Below are 17677 nucleotides of genomic sequence, written 5' to 3'. Positions count from 1 at the left end.
CTCAATATACTAATCTTCATGGAGGCATTTCAGATATCTTATATTATAAATGGATATCTTCAAAACTGTACCCCTCATGCCCATGGACAATCTTCATTCTTCTTAGATCCTGGAATTTTCTTTTTTAACCAGGATCTCCTTTACATAATTACTAAATTTCCTATATGCTACTCTATTTCTACAGATACCATCTAATGTATATCTAACATCTAACTCACGGAGTTGCCGAGTGAACTACTGCCTTTCCTCCATAAAGAAGTCACATTCAAGGAGCATATGGTTTCTTCCATTTCACAGTACACAGTTCGGACTTGGTACCAGCCCAAACCCATTGATTTACTATTAAAATTTCCATGCCCCGACAATGCCTGAGCCGTGTAGTTATCCACTGTAAGCTATCTCTCCTATCTCATTCCCGAACGTCTGGGAAAATCACATGCAAGATCTTCCTTTCTCTGAATTGTCCCACCTCTCTTGCCACTCAGCATAACCCTTCTTGCTAATCTGTCTCTCATGCTGCTGCAGTAGCTTTACGTCTTTACGTGCACCCGATTTTCTCAGCTCTCTGATATTTCATTCTTTAGCCTTTATATCTAGTGCCATTATTCTGGTGATCACAGACACCACATCTCCTGAGATGGTCCTACATCCTCTTATTAAAATCAAGAGGATTAATTTCTGCACACTTAATGGGATCCGCCTTAAATGCACCAAATCCGTCTTGTGTGCCCAAATTGACGTTCCATATAACATTATTTCGTCCACTAAGCCTTTATACAAGATTCTTAGCATCAGAAATCCAACCCCCATTTGCTGTGAACTATTCTCTTGATCTTGTTAAATGCGTCAAACACCCGTCCACTGACCTGCATCACATGCTCCTTATATGTCCTTCTTTTGTCAATCACAACACCCAAATGCTTCTGAATTTTGGCATATTTAATATTACAACCTCCGATCTTTACTAATGGCTTTTGCAGTAGGGAACCCTTGAGAATCATCATTGTTTTATCCACGCTGAAGATCATTTTATGTTGAATACTCTAGTTCCTCAATACCTCTATCGTCCAATTGGTTTGCTCTTCCAACTTCATTTTCAATTGGCTTCCACAGTTAGCTGGGCGTCATTTGCAATCGCTCTTATCTTGCAGCCCTCAGGCAACCATAACCGCAGAAATGAATCGAAATCCCATCACACTTTCCTGCGGATACCCTTTGCTTAACTATTTCCATTCTGCTGTTCCATGGCTCAGTATTACTTCTCTTTCCTCAAAGTAGTTTCTCAGGAAGTTAAACTCCTCCCAAGTCATCCCTCACCTATTAAAAAACTGATGTAATACTGATGGCCACCACATCCGGTCAGACACTGAAATTACTATTTTTGTAGTGTGTGAAAATGCCATGCCTGACCGGGATTCGAACCCGGGACCTCCGGGTAACTTCATAACCACGAAGCGTTTGTCGATGACCACTCTTACCTGGAACTCCATTGCTGTTAATAAAACTTCTTTTTCTTCTTTCCCAGAACTAACTGATAGACTATACCTCATGGGTCCGTATCACAAATATCACAAATGTTTGCCAGGAATCTCTTTTTGCCGTTCTAACTGCGTTAAAATACTCACTCCTGGCTCTTCTCTACTCTCTACATTTCCATTCGCGACGAACTGAGTGTTTTCTGTGCACTGCATGTTGCATGTTTTGTAGTTCAGTACTCCACCAAAACGCATCTTTCTCTTTCCCCGTGGCTTTCGGAAGAGCCTCGTCGGCTGCTCTCAGCAGCCCCTCGATGAAGTTCCTTGCAGGATCTTCCTCGCTGACATCACGTATAAGCACATTCCATTTTCTCATTTCGTAACGGAGGTCAAGACGAAATTTTTCCCAATCTGCTTTCCTGAGAAGGGATCTACCTCTTTCCACTTTCGTTTCTCATAATGACACTCTCTCACGTCTCACACCAACCTCAACGTCGAACACAATCGGTCTGTGATCACTATTACCTTCGTTTTCAACTTTTTAATTACACACGATCACCTTTCGATAATTTTAGATCGATGTTTTTTCCTTCGTAGTACCTACGCTCGTTGACGTTTCCTTAATACGTGGGAAGCTCATCTTCCTGACTGCACACTTGAAGTTGTTATTGAGTAATAACAATAACAACTCTTCTATTTTCTTCCCTCTTCCTCTTCCATCTCTCTCCGTTCCATAGCATAACGACGACTTCACGTTGACATTTCCTCCGAGGATAATACTTTCCGAAATTCCTAGATTATTTTCATCCACTTTATGAGATAACCTTTTATTGAGTGCCCATATTGGAAATATGAGGACACCACCACCAAACTACTACGATCACTATTAATAGTAATCACCACATTGTGTGAGTCCGCGAGCTGCCTGTGGAACAGCACATCTATCCCTTTCCGTATTCCGATCAAGTGGAGCCTCCAGCTTCACTTGAGCTATGTAGGCTCCTTGTAGATTGACTTGAATGACTCTATACATCAATACGGACCATTAAGCGCCTCTCTGCTCTTAATAATGATGTGCACGAAGGATCTTTACTGCTGTCGTCGGCCTTTTTCCGAAGCTTCTTACAGTTAGCGCAGACTGAGGGTTTGGCCTCATTAGGACATTGTTCTTCTTTATACCCTTCTTCAGAGCAGTGTAAGCACAGCTCCGAGCTTTTGTAAAATTTCGCCACGTGGTCAAGTCCCGCGCATTTAAAACATCGTGTAACCCTCAAGAAGTCCCAGACCTTGCATGCGTGGTATCCAATGAATCCCTCAACGAACACTAGGTTCGTTGACTCTCAGCTCTCTTTACCACGAAGTTGTTTAGGAACCGCAACTTCCCAACACGCTCGTGGAGCCAGGTCTATGCCCTTATATTAGGGTTCTTTCCCGTCCCCATCTAGTCCTCTTCATGTCATTCACGATAGAACCAAACATCTCCGCTACTTCTTTCAACGTCTGTACCTCCACCAGTTCTTCCCTCAAGAGTTTTTCCTCTAGTGATTTTAACCTTTGGGCCTCTTCCTTTTTAGCTAACAATGGTGGCTGGACGGGACCCTACTCGCCCCTCGCCTGGCCTCTCCGAAGATTTCCTCCACAAGGAAGTCAACTTCTTCCACTTCCTGCAATTCATCGGCCTCTGAATTTTTACTATCCGCCTTCTGCAACAGCGGCCGCTTTTTTGTCGAACGTGGGACTTTTCTTCCCGCGACTCTTTTATCCTCTTCTGAAAGGACCTCAGGAGTGTAGTAATGTTTTTGCATTACTGCAATAGGCTTTAATAATTTCTTGGCGAAGTGTTTTGTTACAAGTCTTCTTTATTGCTCCCGTACCTTTCCCTTCGCCTTGCCTTCAGTTTCCCTAAGATAATTCTTTTCCATCTCAAGGTATTCTGTGGTTTGCTAACGAATTCTTTTCATCCCTTCTTCCTTTTCTTTCGACAGCAGAACAGAGTTCTCGCTTCTCGATGTACTTACTGCACATTCCACCAATCTGAGAGGCTCAACCCATCCAACTTCATCCCTGTATGTTCTCCTTCTATTTACAGACGGCACCGAAGTCGTCATTGATGAACCTTCATCCACTTCAATAGTGACCTCTTCCGACTCGTAATTAGGGGTTTCGCACCTGTCTTCCGCTACAGTTTTAATCCTCCCTTATCTCTCTTCTTCATGATCAATCTCCTTAGTCTGGAAGTCGATCTGTCTCTGCAACCACTCCATCTTCTTACTGATTTTCTTCTTCTTAGCCAGTTTTTTGTACTTCCGTCTAGCTCCTTCTGCTTCATACAACAAATACTCGCAGGAAGGCCCTTCATTCCTTCGGTAATCATAGTCCTATAGGTCTTATGATCCTCCTGCCCGTATTTCTCTCTTAATGCCAGGGAGTGTACAGCACATTCCCTTGCATGTGCCAGAATATCAGTAACTCTCTCCATACCACTTCCTCTTCTCTCCTTGTTCTTTACGCTGGTTCGCAGGTTCTTGCATAAGAGTAATTTTGGCCCTTCTCCGGTCCTCCTCGTCGAGATAGACATATACAGCAGTTTCTATCTTCATTGGATGGTTAACATCGACCACACTTTCTGTTGCGTATTTCACAGAAAGACCAGCAGTGCCTACCGCACTATGCCAGTTCTTTAATTGCCACACGGTCAGCCTTCCTTACCTCCTTCTTAGTCTTCGCGTTATCGTACGCAATATCGTGCTTTTGCGCGATACGGTCGTCACCATCTACCGGTTCGCCATTCTCGACTGGGTTACTCGGCCCAAGGTAATTAAACCCAGTGAATAAGAACTGGGGCATAATTTACTATCTATTAAACAGCTTAACAAATGCAAACAAACAAACCTAACAGCAAAACAAACGACAAGCACAAATTATATCAGCAATGTGAGCCGCAGCAATAAAAAAAAATAAAGCCAATAAAACAACAAAAACCCAAGAGCGCCACACAATCATAAACCTATAAACAACTTACCATATTAGGGCTTTGGACATTCGCTATGTTAGAAAGCGCGCGCAGGGAGTCTGCATGGTGTCCCAGGGTTCACAAGGCCACCACCATCTCCCCTCGGTTACCCGCCGGTCTACCTCACACAAAGAGTACTTTCTCAAGCACCCTCCATGTGGAGTTACGAAACTGAAGATAAGCCTGACGACTGCGTACGAGAGAAATCAGGTCCGGCTCTATAATACTTTGAAACCATGCACCATACACGCGCCTAACTTTACAGGATCTCCTACCAAAGTAGCACGAGTGAGTTCGATGTATGAGAGATCACCGTCTGGATGCGCGCACCCAACTGCTACCCCGCACATTACCACAGACATGGCAGCAACTCCACCTTTCCAAGTTACTGCGCGAACCATGAAGGGGAGAGAAGGACGCCCATGTACCTCTAATCTTTCGACTACCAACTCTTCTGGTCTAGGCCTTTACGAACCTTGTATCCCTACCGACACTCCTTGCATTGGTCGACTCTCTTCCCATACCGCTGCCCATGCAGCATAAACCGCCAGGGGAACATCTTCGCATAGTTGCATAGTACCCGTAGTAGTGCTAGCACTCCTTCCAAGTCCCCAGCGAAGAAACCCACTTCTACGCTGTGAGAGCGGTCTGTGTGTACAGTCCAGTCCCCGGGTTCATCCACGTATTTTCCGGACTCAGATTGTCAGCCCGTCACTGAACCAGTAACCAGGATCGCGTGTTTTTAAAATCTCTCCGCCAGATCACTCTTCGGGAGGTGTAATTCCAAAACTATTTCAGCAGCAGGGGTTTCCCTCCTGCTGTGTATTCTTGTATTCAGTGAGTTTTGCCCTACTGCATACATACATACCAGAGGAAAGCACCAGATATACAGGCTGACTAATCGATACAACCCGAACCCCCCGCCCCACCCTCGAGTCCGCCAGGACGGATGTTCAACGCAATTAACATTACTCAAAACTGACTTGTGGCTATTACCCAGTTAGAAATATTCCCATCACGCAGCTAAAGCCACGTTCCGGGAAAGTCGTACAACTGTAGGTTGTTTCTGATGCACGATTTACACATACAACTTAATTAAAAATATTTACCATTTTATTTAAATACAATATTTTTTTCTTTCATTTAATTCAATGATACTAACTAAAGCGAGCGTGCATACCGTATTTAATGAGCGAGGGTGTGGCGGTACTAGCGGCAACGGTCGGCACTATCTAAACTAATGTAATTTCACAACTTACATACAAGAAATTCCTTTATGGTCGGCAGACAGGTGTAGCCGCGAGGCTTAACGTACCAAGTACCGAGTCAACCGAGCGATCGAGTTCGAGACCCAGCCAGGCCGAGTTACTTTTTTAGACTTTAAATATTATTCATTTATTTCATTCTATCACTCACCTGTGACGTCACAACATAGCAGAAAACTACAACAGCATTTTTTATGGTGGGGGTGCGATTTTGCAAACCTTTTTTTGCAGATATTTTTATTTTTTAATTAACAAATGTGCCTAAGAAAAATATGACCTTAAGTATCTTAAGATACTTTGATACCTTGCCCTACAGATACTCAAGATACCTTGCTCTACAGCCTCACTCCATTGACCTTTTTAAGTTGAAAATTTAATGGCATCAATGCCCCATATATAGAAGTATATATATATATCTTGACCCAGTTTGGTCAAAATCGGTCCAGTAGTTCTGGAGATATAAGGTGATTTAGAGGCCAGCACCGAACACACACATACATAACATTAACATCCAGAAAATTCCCATCCGGTTTTTTGTGTTCCTTACATGTCAAAACGTCAAGATCCGGTGAAAACCACAAATGCCAAAATTGGACCAATTACAATACTTTCCCTTCTAGAGCTACAGCTCTGCTATAGCACTATCTAGACAGGAAAGTAATAAGTTATTGTAATTTAATTGTTTTGTTAAAAATTCATGAAATTATATTTTATTTGTGTAACTAATCTGATATTTTTTAAAATTATTTTAGGAACGTGGACCAGGACATCATGAATGGGCTATTGAAAAAACTAATAAAGCAAAATGTGGTTCAAACTGTTGCCGTAATTGTTTATGTGCTATTAGAAATGGTATTAAAAAACTTGTTGAACATAAATATTTTCAACAAGGTATTCTGCTTGCAATTCTTATTAATACTCTTAGTATGGGCATTGAATATCACAATCAGGTTTGTATTATTATATTCTTTTTTTAAGTTTTTGTGGATAATTGATAGAGGTTAGTTACTTTTTATAGGCTGAATATCACTTGCAATTTGGTAGGCTTGATATACTTTTTTCCTTTTTTTTAACCTCCAGAACTACCGTTAGGTATTGCTTCCGAGGATAAAATGAATGAAATTTTTGTTGCATGTGAAAATGCCATGCCTGACTGGGATTTGAACCCAGAACCTCCAGATGAAAAGCTGAGATGCTACCACTCGCGCCACGGAGGCCGGCAGGCCTGACATACTAATGTGCACTAATGAGTGGCTCAATGAAAAAGCCAACTATTTTACTACTTTCCTTAGTAAGCATGGCATCGAGCTCATTTTTCTTAAAAATGCCTGAAACAGTTTGTATTTTATATTAGTTTATCTACAACCTATTTAGTTATGACCCTGACACACATACATATTCTGCAAAAGCAAAAAGGAGGTAATATATTATGTAAAAAAATGCTACTCATAATTTTTCTGTCATATCAAACAACAAAAGGAATTTATGTTGCCAGCTGTTGAAGTGCATCATTATATCTCAATATATTATAAGCAAACAGAAAAATAACTTAAAAATTTTGAAAATAACAGTTTTTGGTTTTGCCGAGATATGCAGGTGATTCTGAATATTGCATAGTTGCGTATAGTTTCAGATGGATATTAACAATGCAATGACATCACAAAATTTTACTATTCATAATGAAATTAGGTTTAAATGAAACAGAAACATACAGGTTATGTTTACTATATTGCTCCACATACTAGACATTGACCTTACAGAAATTTTATAGACTGTGAATTCTGTGATTTATAGCATCATGGTATGATATGATAGTCTAATCACAGTCTCCATATGAAACAACAAAACCCAGCTAAAGGATAGCTGCAGTTTTAATATATATTTGTCCTGATTATTCATCATCAAATCTTGTCTTAATATAACAAGTTTTTATATCAATTTTTTACTATAATAGATTCTATATTATAATATGATTTTTGACTATTTCTCTTTTTTAGCCAGAAGAACTTACTGTTATTGTGGAAATAAGCAATATTGCATTTTCTGCCATTTTTGCCTTTGAGATGTTGCTCAAAATCATTGCCGAAGGCCCTTTTGGCTACATCAGCAATGGATTCAACGTATTCGATGGGATTATTGTCATTTTGAGGTAAAAATGTTATCTATGGTTTGTTTTTACATTGATGAATCTTTTATTCAAAATTATATTTGTTAGTATGAATTTTTAAGTTTTTACAACCACTATATTAGACAGTCATATCATTTCTAAAAATTCTTTCACCAGATGTATCATACTATTTTCAGAGATAAACATTTTGACACATAAAGTGTTATAGTAGTCATGTCACAATCATCTTTTATAAGTGTTTATATAAGGTAGAATCTACCTCAGAAGCTCTTATCTTAAATATTCTCTGAAGTATTGTAAAAATGTTGAAATCATATAAATTTAAATAGAAGTACCTGGTAGACACCAAAAAAATATAGGCATTTCAGCTGCCTGAAAAGGAACTCTCTACAAGATCTACAGAAGAGGTCATATTCCACCAAGTACATACTAATTCCTTAAATCCTCATATCCTTAGTGGAAGTCTTTTAGTAGCTTGACTTACATCAACATAACCTGAAGAATAGAATAGAAAAGAAAAAATCAAAGAAAAATATAGGAATGAGTTGTGAGTAAAGATGGCCTACCCCACAGAAACATTTCAAACTCATTCATTAAGGCACCTTTCATGTATATAGTGCTTTTCCTGTCTGCAGATTTTTTAGAAATCAGTGCTTTTTTACACAGAATAAGAGCAGTACATTATTGATTTTGCAGTAAAGTAATTCATCCAATAAGAAAATTTATTTTCCTTCAAAAAATAAAGAGCTGCTGAAACACAGAAGTAGAATTACAAAAATATAACACTGTCTATCTCTTACTGTATGCATTTCTGCCATTCAGAATTGCATACACTATGCTGTATGCATCTGTTTAACCAGTGATGTGATGAGAAAGTAATAAATTGGTAGTTGTTTTTCTTTTTTTCAATTTTACATTATGAAGTCTTTCATCATATTACAATTTATAAATATTTACTCTTCTTGTAGCATACTTTTCCATTTTTTATATCATACTCTTTACTTCTGATTCCAGGAAGATTTTATAGTGTATTGTTATAGTTGAAGCACTTCTGATTGTAGGAAGATCTAATAGTGTATAGTTATAGTTTAAGCACAAAGAAATAAAATAATTGTATTCTTTTTTATCAATTAAACTGTTTTTTAGTGTTATTGAACTGGGCCAGACTTACCTTGGTAAAGGTGAAGGAAGTTCTGGATTGAGTGTTTTACGAACATTCCGTCTTCTTCGAATACTAAAACTCGTACGATTTATGCCAAATCTTCGAAGACAACTAGTTGTTATGCTTCGTACTATGGATAATGTTGCTGTATTCTTCTCTTTGCTTATTCTGTTTATCTTTATCTTCAGGTATGTCTTGTGTTTATATTATTTATTTATTTATTTATTATTCTATGTATTTTTATGCTTGCTTTTTCTATTTTACAGCAAAATGTTATCAAAAAGATAAATGGTAACTAAAAACCAAAAATTTATAATTTCTAACAATTTAAGTATTTATTCTATTAAGTAAACAATACAAATGATCCCATATGAAAAATTAAATCTATATGTACATTTGTTCAAAAAAAGAGCATTTTTTTGTTTTTTAATTTTTGTATTAAAAAAAATATTCAGCATTTCATAAGCTTTTAGTTATTTATTTTTTACTATTAGTGACTTTATGTATGTGAATTTCCTAGGTTAAAATTTTTATCGGTGTTTCAGGTTGCATAAAATTATTAAAATCTCAGACTGCAGAATATGCTGTCCCCCAAATATGTGTATTGAATTCCTCTTAATCATTTTAAAAACATATTTATAGAATTTCATGATCAATAACTGCTTAATTAATAAGCAGAAGTAAAGACTGTTTCATTACAAAAGTTTTTAACATAAAAATATCATAATTAAACATTTCTAGAAGGGTATGTCATAGCAATTAGTAAGCATTAAAATATCCTTGTCTATTCCTTTGTAACATTTAATCACTATTTTAATTTATGTCATGACTTGACACTTTCCTTAATATTTTGAACAGATGGAAGTTACTCACAGCTAAGTCTAACTAAGTCTCATGTGACTGAAAACATCTTACCCAAATTTTCCAATTAGTGTATCACTACTGAAGATGTAGATGTACCTTATAATCCAACAATACAACACCTGTCACACTCTATATCTTGTAAATCTTGATAAATGGTTTATTAAAAATTATTTTAGAAACATCTAAAACTGATATTTGGTCACAACAATATTTTTTTTTTTTAATTTTATCATGAGCATACTTCTTCCAGTCACTGGTAAAGGCTGATTAAGGCTTGCCCTAAATGCTATTAATACATTTAAACCACGAAACCAATCAGTTGATATGGGCACCAGTTGTTTTGTTATGTTATGAGAGTCTAAAAAACTTATTGTCCAAATTTTACAATTGGTAGCAGTCTCAGTTGTCTTATTTACTACTCATCTTAGAACTGTACAAGAAATATGTTAATTACTATGCAGAGAGTCACGGAAAGTGATAGAATGAAGAATAAAAAATTAATTGGTCTTCAGATCTCCTTATGTATCAACCAGAAATAGCACAACTGGTAGAAAAAGTTTTATTGAATCATTATAATTTCCTAGATGCCTCTCAGATTAAAATTATATCAACGTTTTATTATGTAACATTATCCACACTTACAACATACTGTTATTTATATCAATGATGCTAACATACTTTGCTGAAATTCGAATTATGTTATTTATTATTAATATAATTTCCACAAACGTTTTGATCATGCAGAGATCTCTGTAAAAGTATGAAACTTGAAGGAAAATATAAAGCATTAAAGGAAACAAATTAATTTTTGTAAATAAATTTAACATATTGTAACAAGTTACTCATCTTTGAATGTAGCACCATTTTTCGCATTACTTAAATGCTTATATTATTTATTTTACTTGATTTTTAAACTGCAATGAGATAAGCACCTTGCTATCGACTAAGTAAAAAAAGAAAACTTTCTTTTACATTTTTTTTAGAACAACAATTACTTGATAACATGTATCTATGTTTACTTTATGCTCAAGAAATGTGTTCTTTGATTCAGCCTTGGAAATTTTCATTGAAAGTCATGTACAACACAAAAAATAACAAGTTCAGAAATCTTATGGTAATACTTTACCAGTAGGTAAATTTATTATCCAAAAATTTCTTAATTTTCTAATTACTCATATTCCCTACAAATGTATAATGTTTAAAGTTTTTTTTTTATACAAAAAGCAAAAAGTATAAAAACTGCATAAAACTGATTTTTACGTGTAGGTATAATTTTAAATTTATTATGCTGTTCACTATAGTTTTTAAAAGCTTAATATATAATATTAAAATTATTGGTTGTTACATTATAGTTTAATTTAAATTTATATTAAAAATTATCAGATATTTAAATTATTGTATATATTTTTATATTTCTTGTTTTTTTCCTTTATGGTTTTTAATTTAATAACTCAAAAATATGAAAAAGAATTAATAATAATGTGTTAGCTTTAATATAAAATTTTATTAATTTAACATACATGATTTTCTAATTAATCAATACTTTTAACTAAAATATTCTTTAAAGTATAATTTTTCTGTTAATAAACGTATTTTTAGATAATTTATTTTAAAAACATTTTCATTTTTTTAATATTATATAGTTTAACTTATCTTTAATTACAGTACAACATTCATTGATAATTTGACATGCCTCTGTGTCAAAGGAGTGTTAAATTAGAAAACATTTTTCTAAATAAAGCAATAATACTTAAATTTCAAGGGTGTAACAAAAACTGCATTTTTTGTAACTATATTAAAATTTCCCTTATTAACTGGAAGCAATATATATATATATATCAATTACTTGTCAATATAAGGGGTACTTAAACTTATTGCTTTTCTACATTTTTTCTCAGTCTTCTTATGAATATGGCACATGTAAATCCCCTGAGGTATAAGGGCATCTATTATAGTTTTTTTTTTTCTAAAAGTAATGATGTTAACTATATAACCAGTTTCTGTAGTGAACTGAATGAACATGTCAATCTGAATTTCTACTGCATTTTTGTAGGCTTAGCATGCTGATATGCTACAGTATGTTTAGCCTAGTGAAACATTCAATGGGAAACCACCTTATTTCTTATTTACCTTTGTAAAATTAGTACTAAATTGTTATCTTGAGAAAAATTATACTAGTTTCAAGGATGATGAGTTGTAACACATTAGGTTACTTATAACCTTTTAGGTTATGATTTTAACTTATTTATTTTAAAATAAGTGGAAATATTAATGATTAACCAAAATAATCACTTTATATGTTTTTCTTGCTAATTAAATTGCTTACAAAAATATAGTGGAATTTTTTTAACATAAGTTAAAATATTGGTGGTCAATAAATATAATTTACTTTCATCTAAAAACATTTTGACATCAATAAAACTACTTTTCTTATTTTTTTAAATTAATTCAGCCAGTTGAAAAAAGTAATTTTTTTGTAATTCTCAGCATTGATCATTTGTAGACCAAAACGTCATCAAATTAGTTAATAGTGTTAGGTGATATTTAATGTTAACTTGTTTCCGATACATTCCTTGTTTACCTAATCATTGATTCAAGAAGCAAATCACCAAGTTCATCTCACATGTCTGAGTCAAAACAGTAATAGTTGTTTTTTGACTGGCTGAAACAAAGTTAAATTTCTTTAACCAACTTTGTTATAGTTTTCAGAAAAGAATTGACTGAAGTTTTTTTTTTATTATTCCTTCTTATTTCTACCAATACTTTAAGAATTAGTTCTTATAGCCTGTTTTTTGGTGTCTAAATTGAACAGTCTACCTCTTTGTCGTCTCATGTCATGAAACACCTGTCTATTATATGATGAAACCTCTTAGATGTTATACAATCTATTCACATGGATGATCATTGCTAACAATTCTAGTCTGTTTTAGCATTGATACTACACATATCTAGCCTTTGTAATATTGCTTAAGTAATATTTAATAATGTTATTGACTACGCTATGGTGTTAATAGTATTCAGTACTTTCATTGATCAAAGGAGTTAAAGTCAGTTGCATAAAATTATATTTCATTACATTAAATAGTAATTTATGGCTCTGACATAGAAGTTACCTAGGTAAAGTATAAAACTCAATAACAAAACATTCATTCTTTAACATAAAGATTATGCAGGTTTACAGTTTAACAAAAAGAAATTATCCCATCACATTTATTCTTTTCAAGCATATATTACAATTATTGAATGTGTCATTTGTATGGTAGACATACACAGTAAACTCTCATTATTTCTTTAATATCTAATTTCAAGGTGTTCTATGATTGAAATACCTCAAGAAGCACATCGCTGCAGCTTATAATCTGCTAATGCAGCTGGATGACAGAACCCACAACTAATTATGATAATGACTAGCTAAAATGACTGTTTCAGGTGGTTTAGAACTCTTTTATAGTAATTTTATAAAATGTCATTATTAAACTAGTTTAATACATAAGTTTTTTTGTTTAAGTTTCTTTAAATTATTATTTATTTGTAATTTATATCCATTTCTCCAGTATATGAGATTAATATCCTAATAATTTACATTCTTTTGTTTATTCACTATACATTATAAATATCCTCTACAACTTCAGTCAGTTTCATGAGACACTTCTACACTTCATTACTGTTAACCATTTCCTTTAAAAATTTAACAATTTTTAAAGAATTTAAAAATTTTATTAAAAATTGTTAAATATCATTAATTGTTATGGTTTCTAGATACCAATAAATACCAGCAAAATGCAGTAAAACCTCAAACAGTGTTGTTAAATTATAATAGTTTATAAGAATAAGTCTATTAAAAATAACTTTGGCATTAGCGTTTTATCTTTATACCCGTCATTTTTTAGGATGCAGTACCCTGTGACTTTTCAGTTGCAGAACAATCAGGTTGTAAGGATTTACAACCGTTTATCGTCTAATTCATAACCTAGTTCATTTATGCTGCTTTTTAGCTTCCACAGACAAATTATTGTATATTTATTTCCTATACCATTATTATTTCATAAGTAAAGCAATCATTTAAAAAAAGCACAATATAGAAGGTATTGAATTATCAATGATTTATTTTTCTGTAATTATGAATAAGTTATCTTCATTTTGATGGTAATAAAAGTAAAATTATTAGGATATAATGTTTAATTACGGATAGATTATTTTTTTTATTATGAGTCTGTGAGTATTTATATATTTTTTAAAGAAAATTCTTAATAATTATAATTAATAAGCTCTTATGTCAAGAATTACATTCAATTTCAATTAATTTTTTTTTCATTTTATAAAGTTTTATTAAACATATATTTTCATGGATTCATGAAATATTGATAATCCATACAAAATTATATGAAATATGATTTCTTGCATTCAAGGGCTTATGTATAATACAAAAAAAAAATATCTTGCATGGAAATTAATTAGTAGGTGCATAAAATTTAAATTCTTTATTCAATATACCAGTTTCATAAGTAACATTATATGAGTAGGTAGTTCTTTAAGTAAATATCAACTTTAGTGCTTCAAATAGGTATGTTTTGTCTTTATGAAAAATTTTTTAGATGAACTCTTCAGGCTTAAATCAAAATTGCAAGCATTATATGCATTTATATATTTTTAAATTTGCATATTTAATGAATAAAAAATTTATTACAGTACTGATGAATATCAATTTTTGTAGTTATAACATTTTCACATTATTTATCTTTTTAGAATTTTTTAAAATTATTTATTTTCATGATTTTCTACATTAAAAGAAATTAAAAATGATATAAAAAATAAATTTACTCATATTTTGGGATGTTTAATACATTTTTAATTTAATCTTTTGGAAATTTATGATTAGGTTTTTGTGTTTTGTCCATTTCCAAAAAAAATCCAAATCCTTATCTCTTTTACCTCTAAAACTATTATTATTTTAAAACCAATGTTGTGTGCGTTTAAATCTGATCTTACATTTTTAATGTTGTTTTTCAAAATATTGTACATTTTTTTCATTAAAGTAATTGCTATAGCTTTAAAATATATATATATATATATATATATATATATATATATATATTTTTTTTTTTTTTTTTCTGTTAATCTCATAATTTACTTTTCATCCATTTCAAGCTGGGTGAATTTTCTTCATATTCTTTATAATTTCCTAGAATTTTTAAGGCTTTCTTAAAAATATATTTTATTGTAGATTTTTTCTCATTTCCACAAAAACTTAAAGTAATTAAATACACTTATTTTAATCTAAAAATAATTTTGTTTATGGTCCATTCTTCAGCATTTTTTAAAGTTTTTTTTTTAACTAGTAACTCAACTTTTAAAATTAGTTAAAAAACTTCATGCTGAAAAATTAATTTCAATATATTTATTCTTCTTTTATATAAATGCAATGTTAACAATATAAAGAAATGTGTGTCAAATAGGTTTTTAAAAACATTAGTCATAATCATAACTTTTTGTAATAGATTTCTAATTATTATATTTTATCTGTACTGATGCCAACATCCAATTGATATCAATTGCATTAATTTAAACCGTTAAAAAAATTTCCATTACATAAGGTAACTATGGTCAACTTCTGATTATTTGTAGGAGTGTTTCCAGTGATTAATGTTGATAATCATCAATAAAAAAGAAAACGGAAATCACTGTTTTGGAAACCAAATATGTTTTATAAATTTAATTAAAATCAAATTTAAAAAATAAAAATTGAAATTTATTACAAAGAATCATGCTACAGGTTCAAAATAATGATGGATTATTAACAGTTGTCTTTCAACTAGACAAGAACAGTTTCAAACTGTGATTAGGCAATATGATTTTAAAATAGAGAGTGAATTTTCATAAAGAAAGGTATGAAATCATACAGACCATTGCGTGTAATTTATCAATTTATATCACAAAATCTTTAGAATCACCAAGTATTCCGAAATAAAATACTTATTACTTTCCTGGTAATCTTTTTTTATATTGGCAGTTTTTTATGACTATTGATTGAAATACTAATGATATGGATTATATATTTTATACCAACTTTTCAACAAAAAAAGGTACAGAATTATTTTCGGTTGTATAATGGTAGCGGTGTGGGGGGGGTGTTAAAATGAGTTTTCTTTATGTTTTGAGGTATGAATATGAAAATAACATCCACTTAAATTTTTTGGGTTCTCTTATATATTTATTAACTATTCGATCAAAATTTTGTTGATGGTTCATTATGATGCGCAAAAGTTAGAACATTGACTTTTCTTTATCTGCAATATTTATTATTAGGAATATTAAATTGAAATAAAAATATATTAAAAACAAGTTAAATTAACAAAAATTCAGTCTTTCTTGCACAGAACTGCAAAAGATTTTTTTTAATTTTGTTTAATATTTTATATATGTTGTCTACAAATGTAAGTGGGTAGCCATTAGGCTACCCACTTACATCTTATATGTTTTAAACATTTCATTGTACTGGGTTCTTCAGTACAGTTACTGTTCTTGACAGATGTATTTCTTGTTGCACACAGTACATCACCTAATACAAAAAAATTGATCAGTTATCACATATTCTGAAGAACAAAATATAATAAAACATCCAGTGTATATTAATTTCAATACACCCACTGTAAAGGGCAACATGCTATATAAAATGTAGAAAAATCAGACACATCCTGGTTGAAAATATGTATCATTAACAAAAATAACTTACAATCAGATAAAAATGCTGATATTTTCAGGAAAAAAAGATGCTGCATCATTTTTAAAACAATAAACAGAATATTCAAGATTTTATAGAACACTAGCGAAATAATAGTGAAAAACACAGCTGTCCAGAAGTTCACAAAGCTAAATTAGCTTTGTTTGTAGTTAATGCTAAATTGAACAAACTAAACACACATCCACATACAGATGCATCGACCATATACACATGTAAATGCAACAGAATCATCTCTTAGAGACAGGACAGATAAACAAAAACATTAATCATAATATGCAAATTTTACACATGTAAAACCAAAATCACAACTCATCAAACAATATGGAATTTACAAACAAACAAAACATAATACGAACACAACATAGATCAAATATTCTATTAGTTATTTAAATGATTATAAAATTTTTGTAAGATGGGTCATTAACAACAGTACTACTGGTTTGTTGCTAATTAGCTTTTCAGGTCTTTTGGAAGAAAACGTTTTTGTAATTTGAGAATAATCCATTAAGTATTTAATAACTGTTATACTATATACAAAGTGTTAATGACTTGCTTTTTAGCTAATTTGGTGTATAATACTAAATATTCTGTGCTTCATTATCACACCTCTTATACTAAATTTAAACAGAAAAATTGTGTAAGGGATTTTTTCAGTTTTTATATTTCCACATTCCTTCTGCAACAAATAATCAGATAATTTACCTGCAAATAAAAAAGAGTTGACTGTACGTTATTTTAAAATAACCAATTCATAAAAATCATGGAGATGATAAAATAATCTCTAACTACCAGGTTTTTTTTTTTTTAAATTAATTTCTCCTTTTTTATAAGTATACGTTCAACTTAAAAAAACTCAAATAAATTAATAAAAAATTAAAGTTCTTTGACAGGTTTGTTTTTTATTATTTAACTAATCCCCTGTCTAACGCTTACATTCTTGATTACATTAAATAAATACAAGAGGTTAAGTAGTTATAACTGCATTTATTTGGTGCAATAATTACAAAATATTTGGATTCTGTTTAGTA

The 17677-nt window shown here is 32.2% G+C and overlaps 1 protein-coding gene across 1 annotated transcript in view; it reads left to right on the top strand.

The window, feature by feature from the left end:
• Ca-alpha1T (Ca[2+]-channel protein alpha[[1]] subunit T) overlaps positions 1–17677 on the top strand; it is a 276487-nt gene that overhangs the window by 134064 nt on the left and 124746 nt on the right. The window contains exons 12-14 of the mRNA XM_075375644.1: positions 6506–6703; positions 7751–7902; positions 9028–9231. Of these exons, the coding sequence (XP_075231759.1) occupies positions 6506–6703; positions 7751–7902; positions 9028–9231 (554 nt within the window). The remainder of the gene's footprint in view (positions 1–6505; positions 6704–7750; positions 7903–9027; positions 9232–17677) is intronic.

Source organism: Lycorma delicatula, chromosome 9 (genome assembly GCF_047948215.1).
Source record: "Lycorma delicatula isolate Av1 chromosome 9, ASM4794821v1, whole genome shotgun sequence".
NCBI classification, from domain to species: Eukaryota; Metazoa; Arthropoda; class Insecta; order Hemiptera; family Fulgoridae; genus Lycorma; species Lycorma delicatula.
The sequence above is the reverse complement of the archived record's forward strand: the minus strand, read 5'-3'. Positions and strand labels throughout refer to the sequence as shown.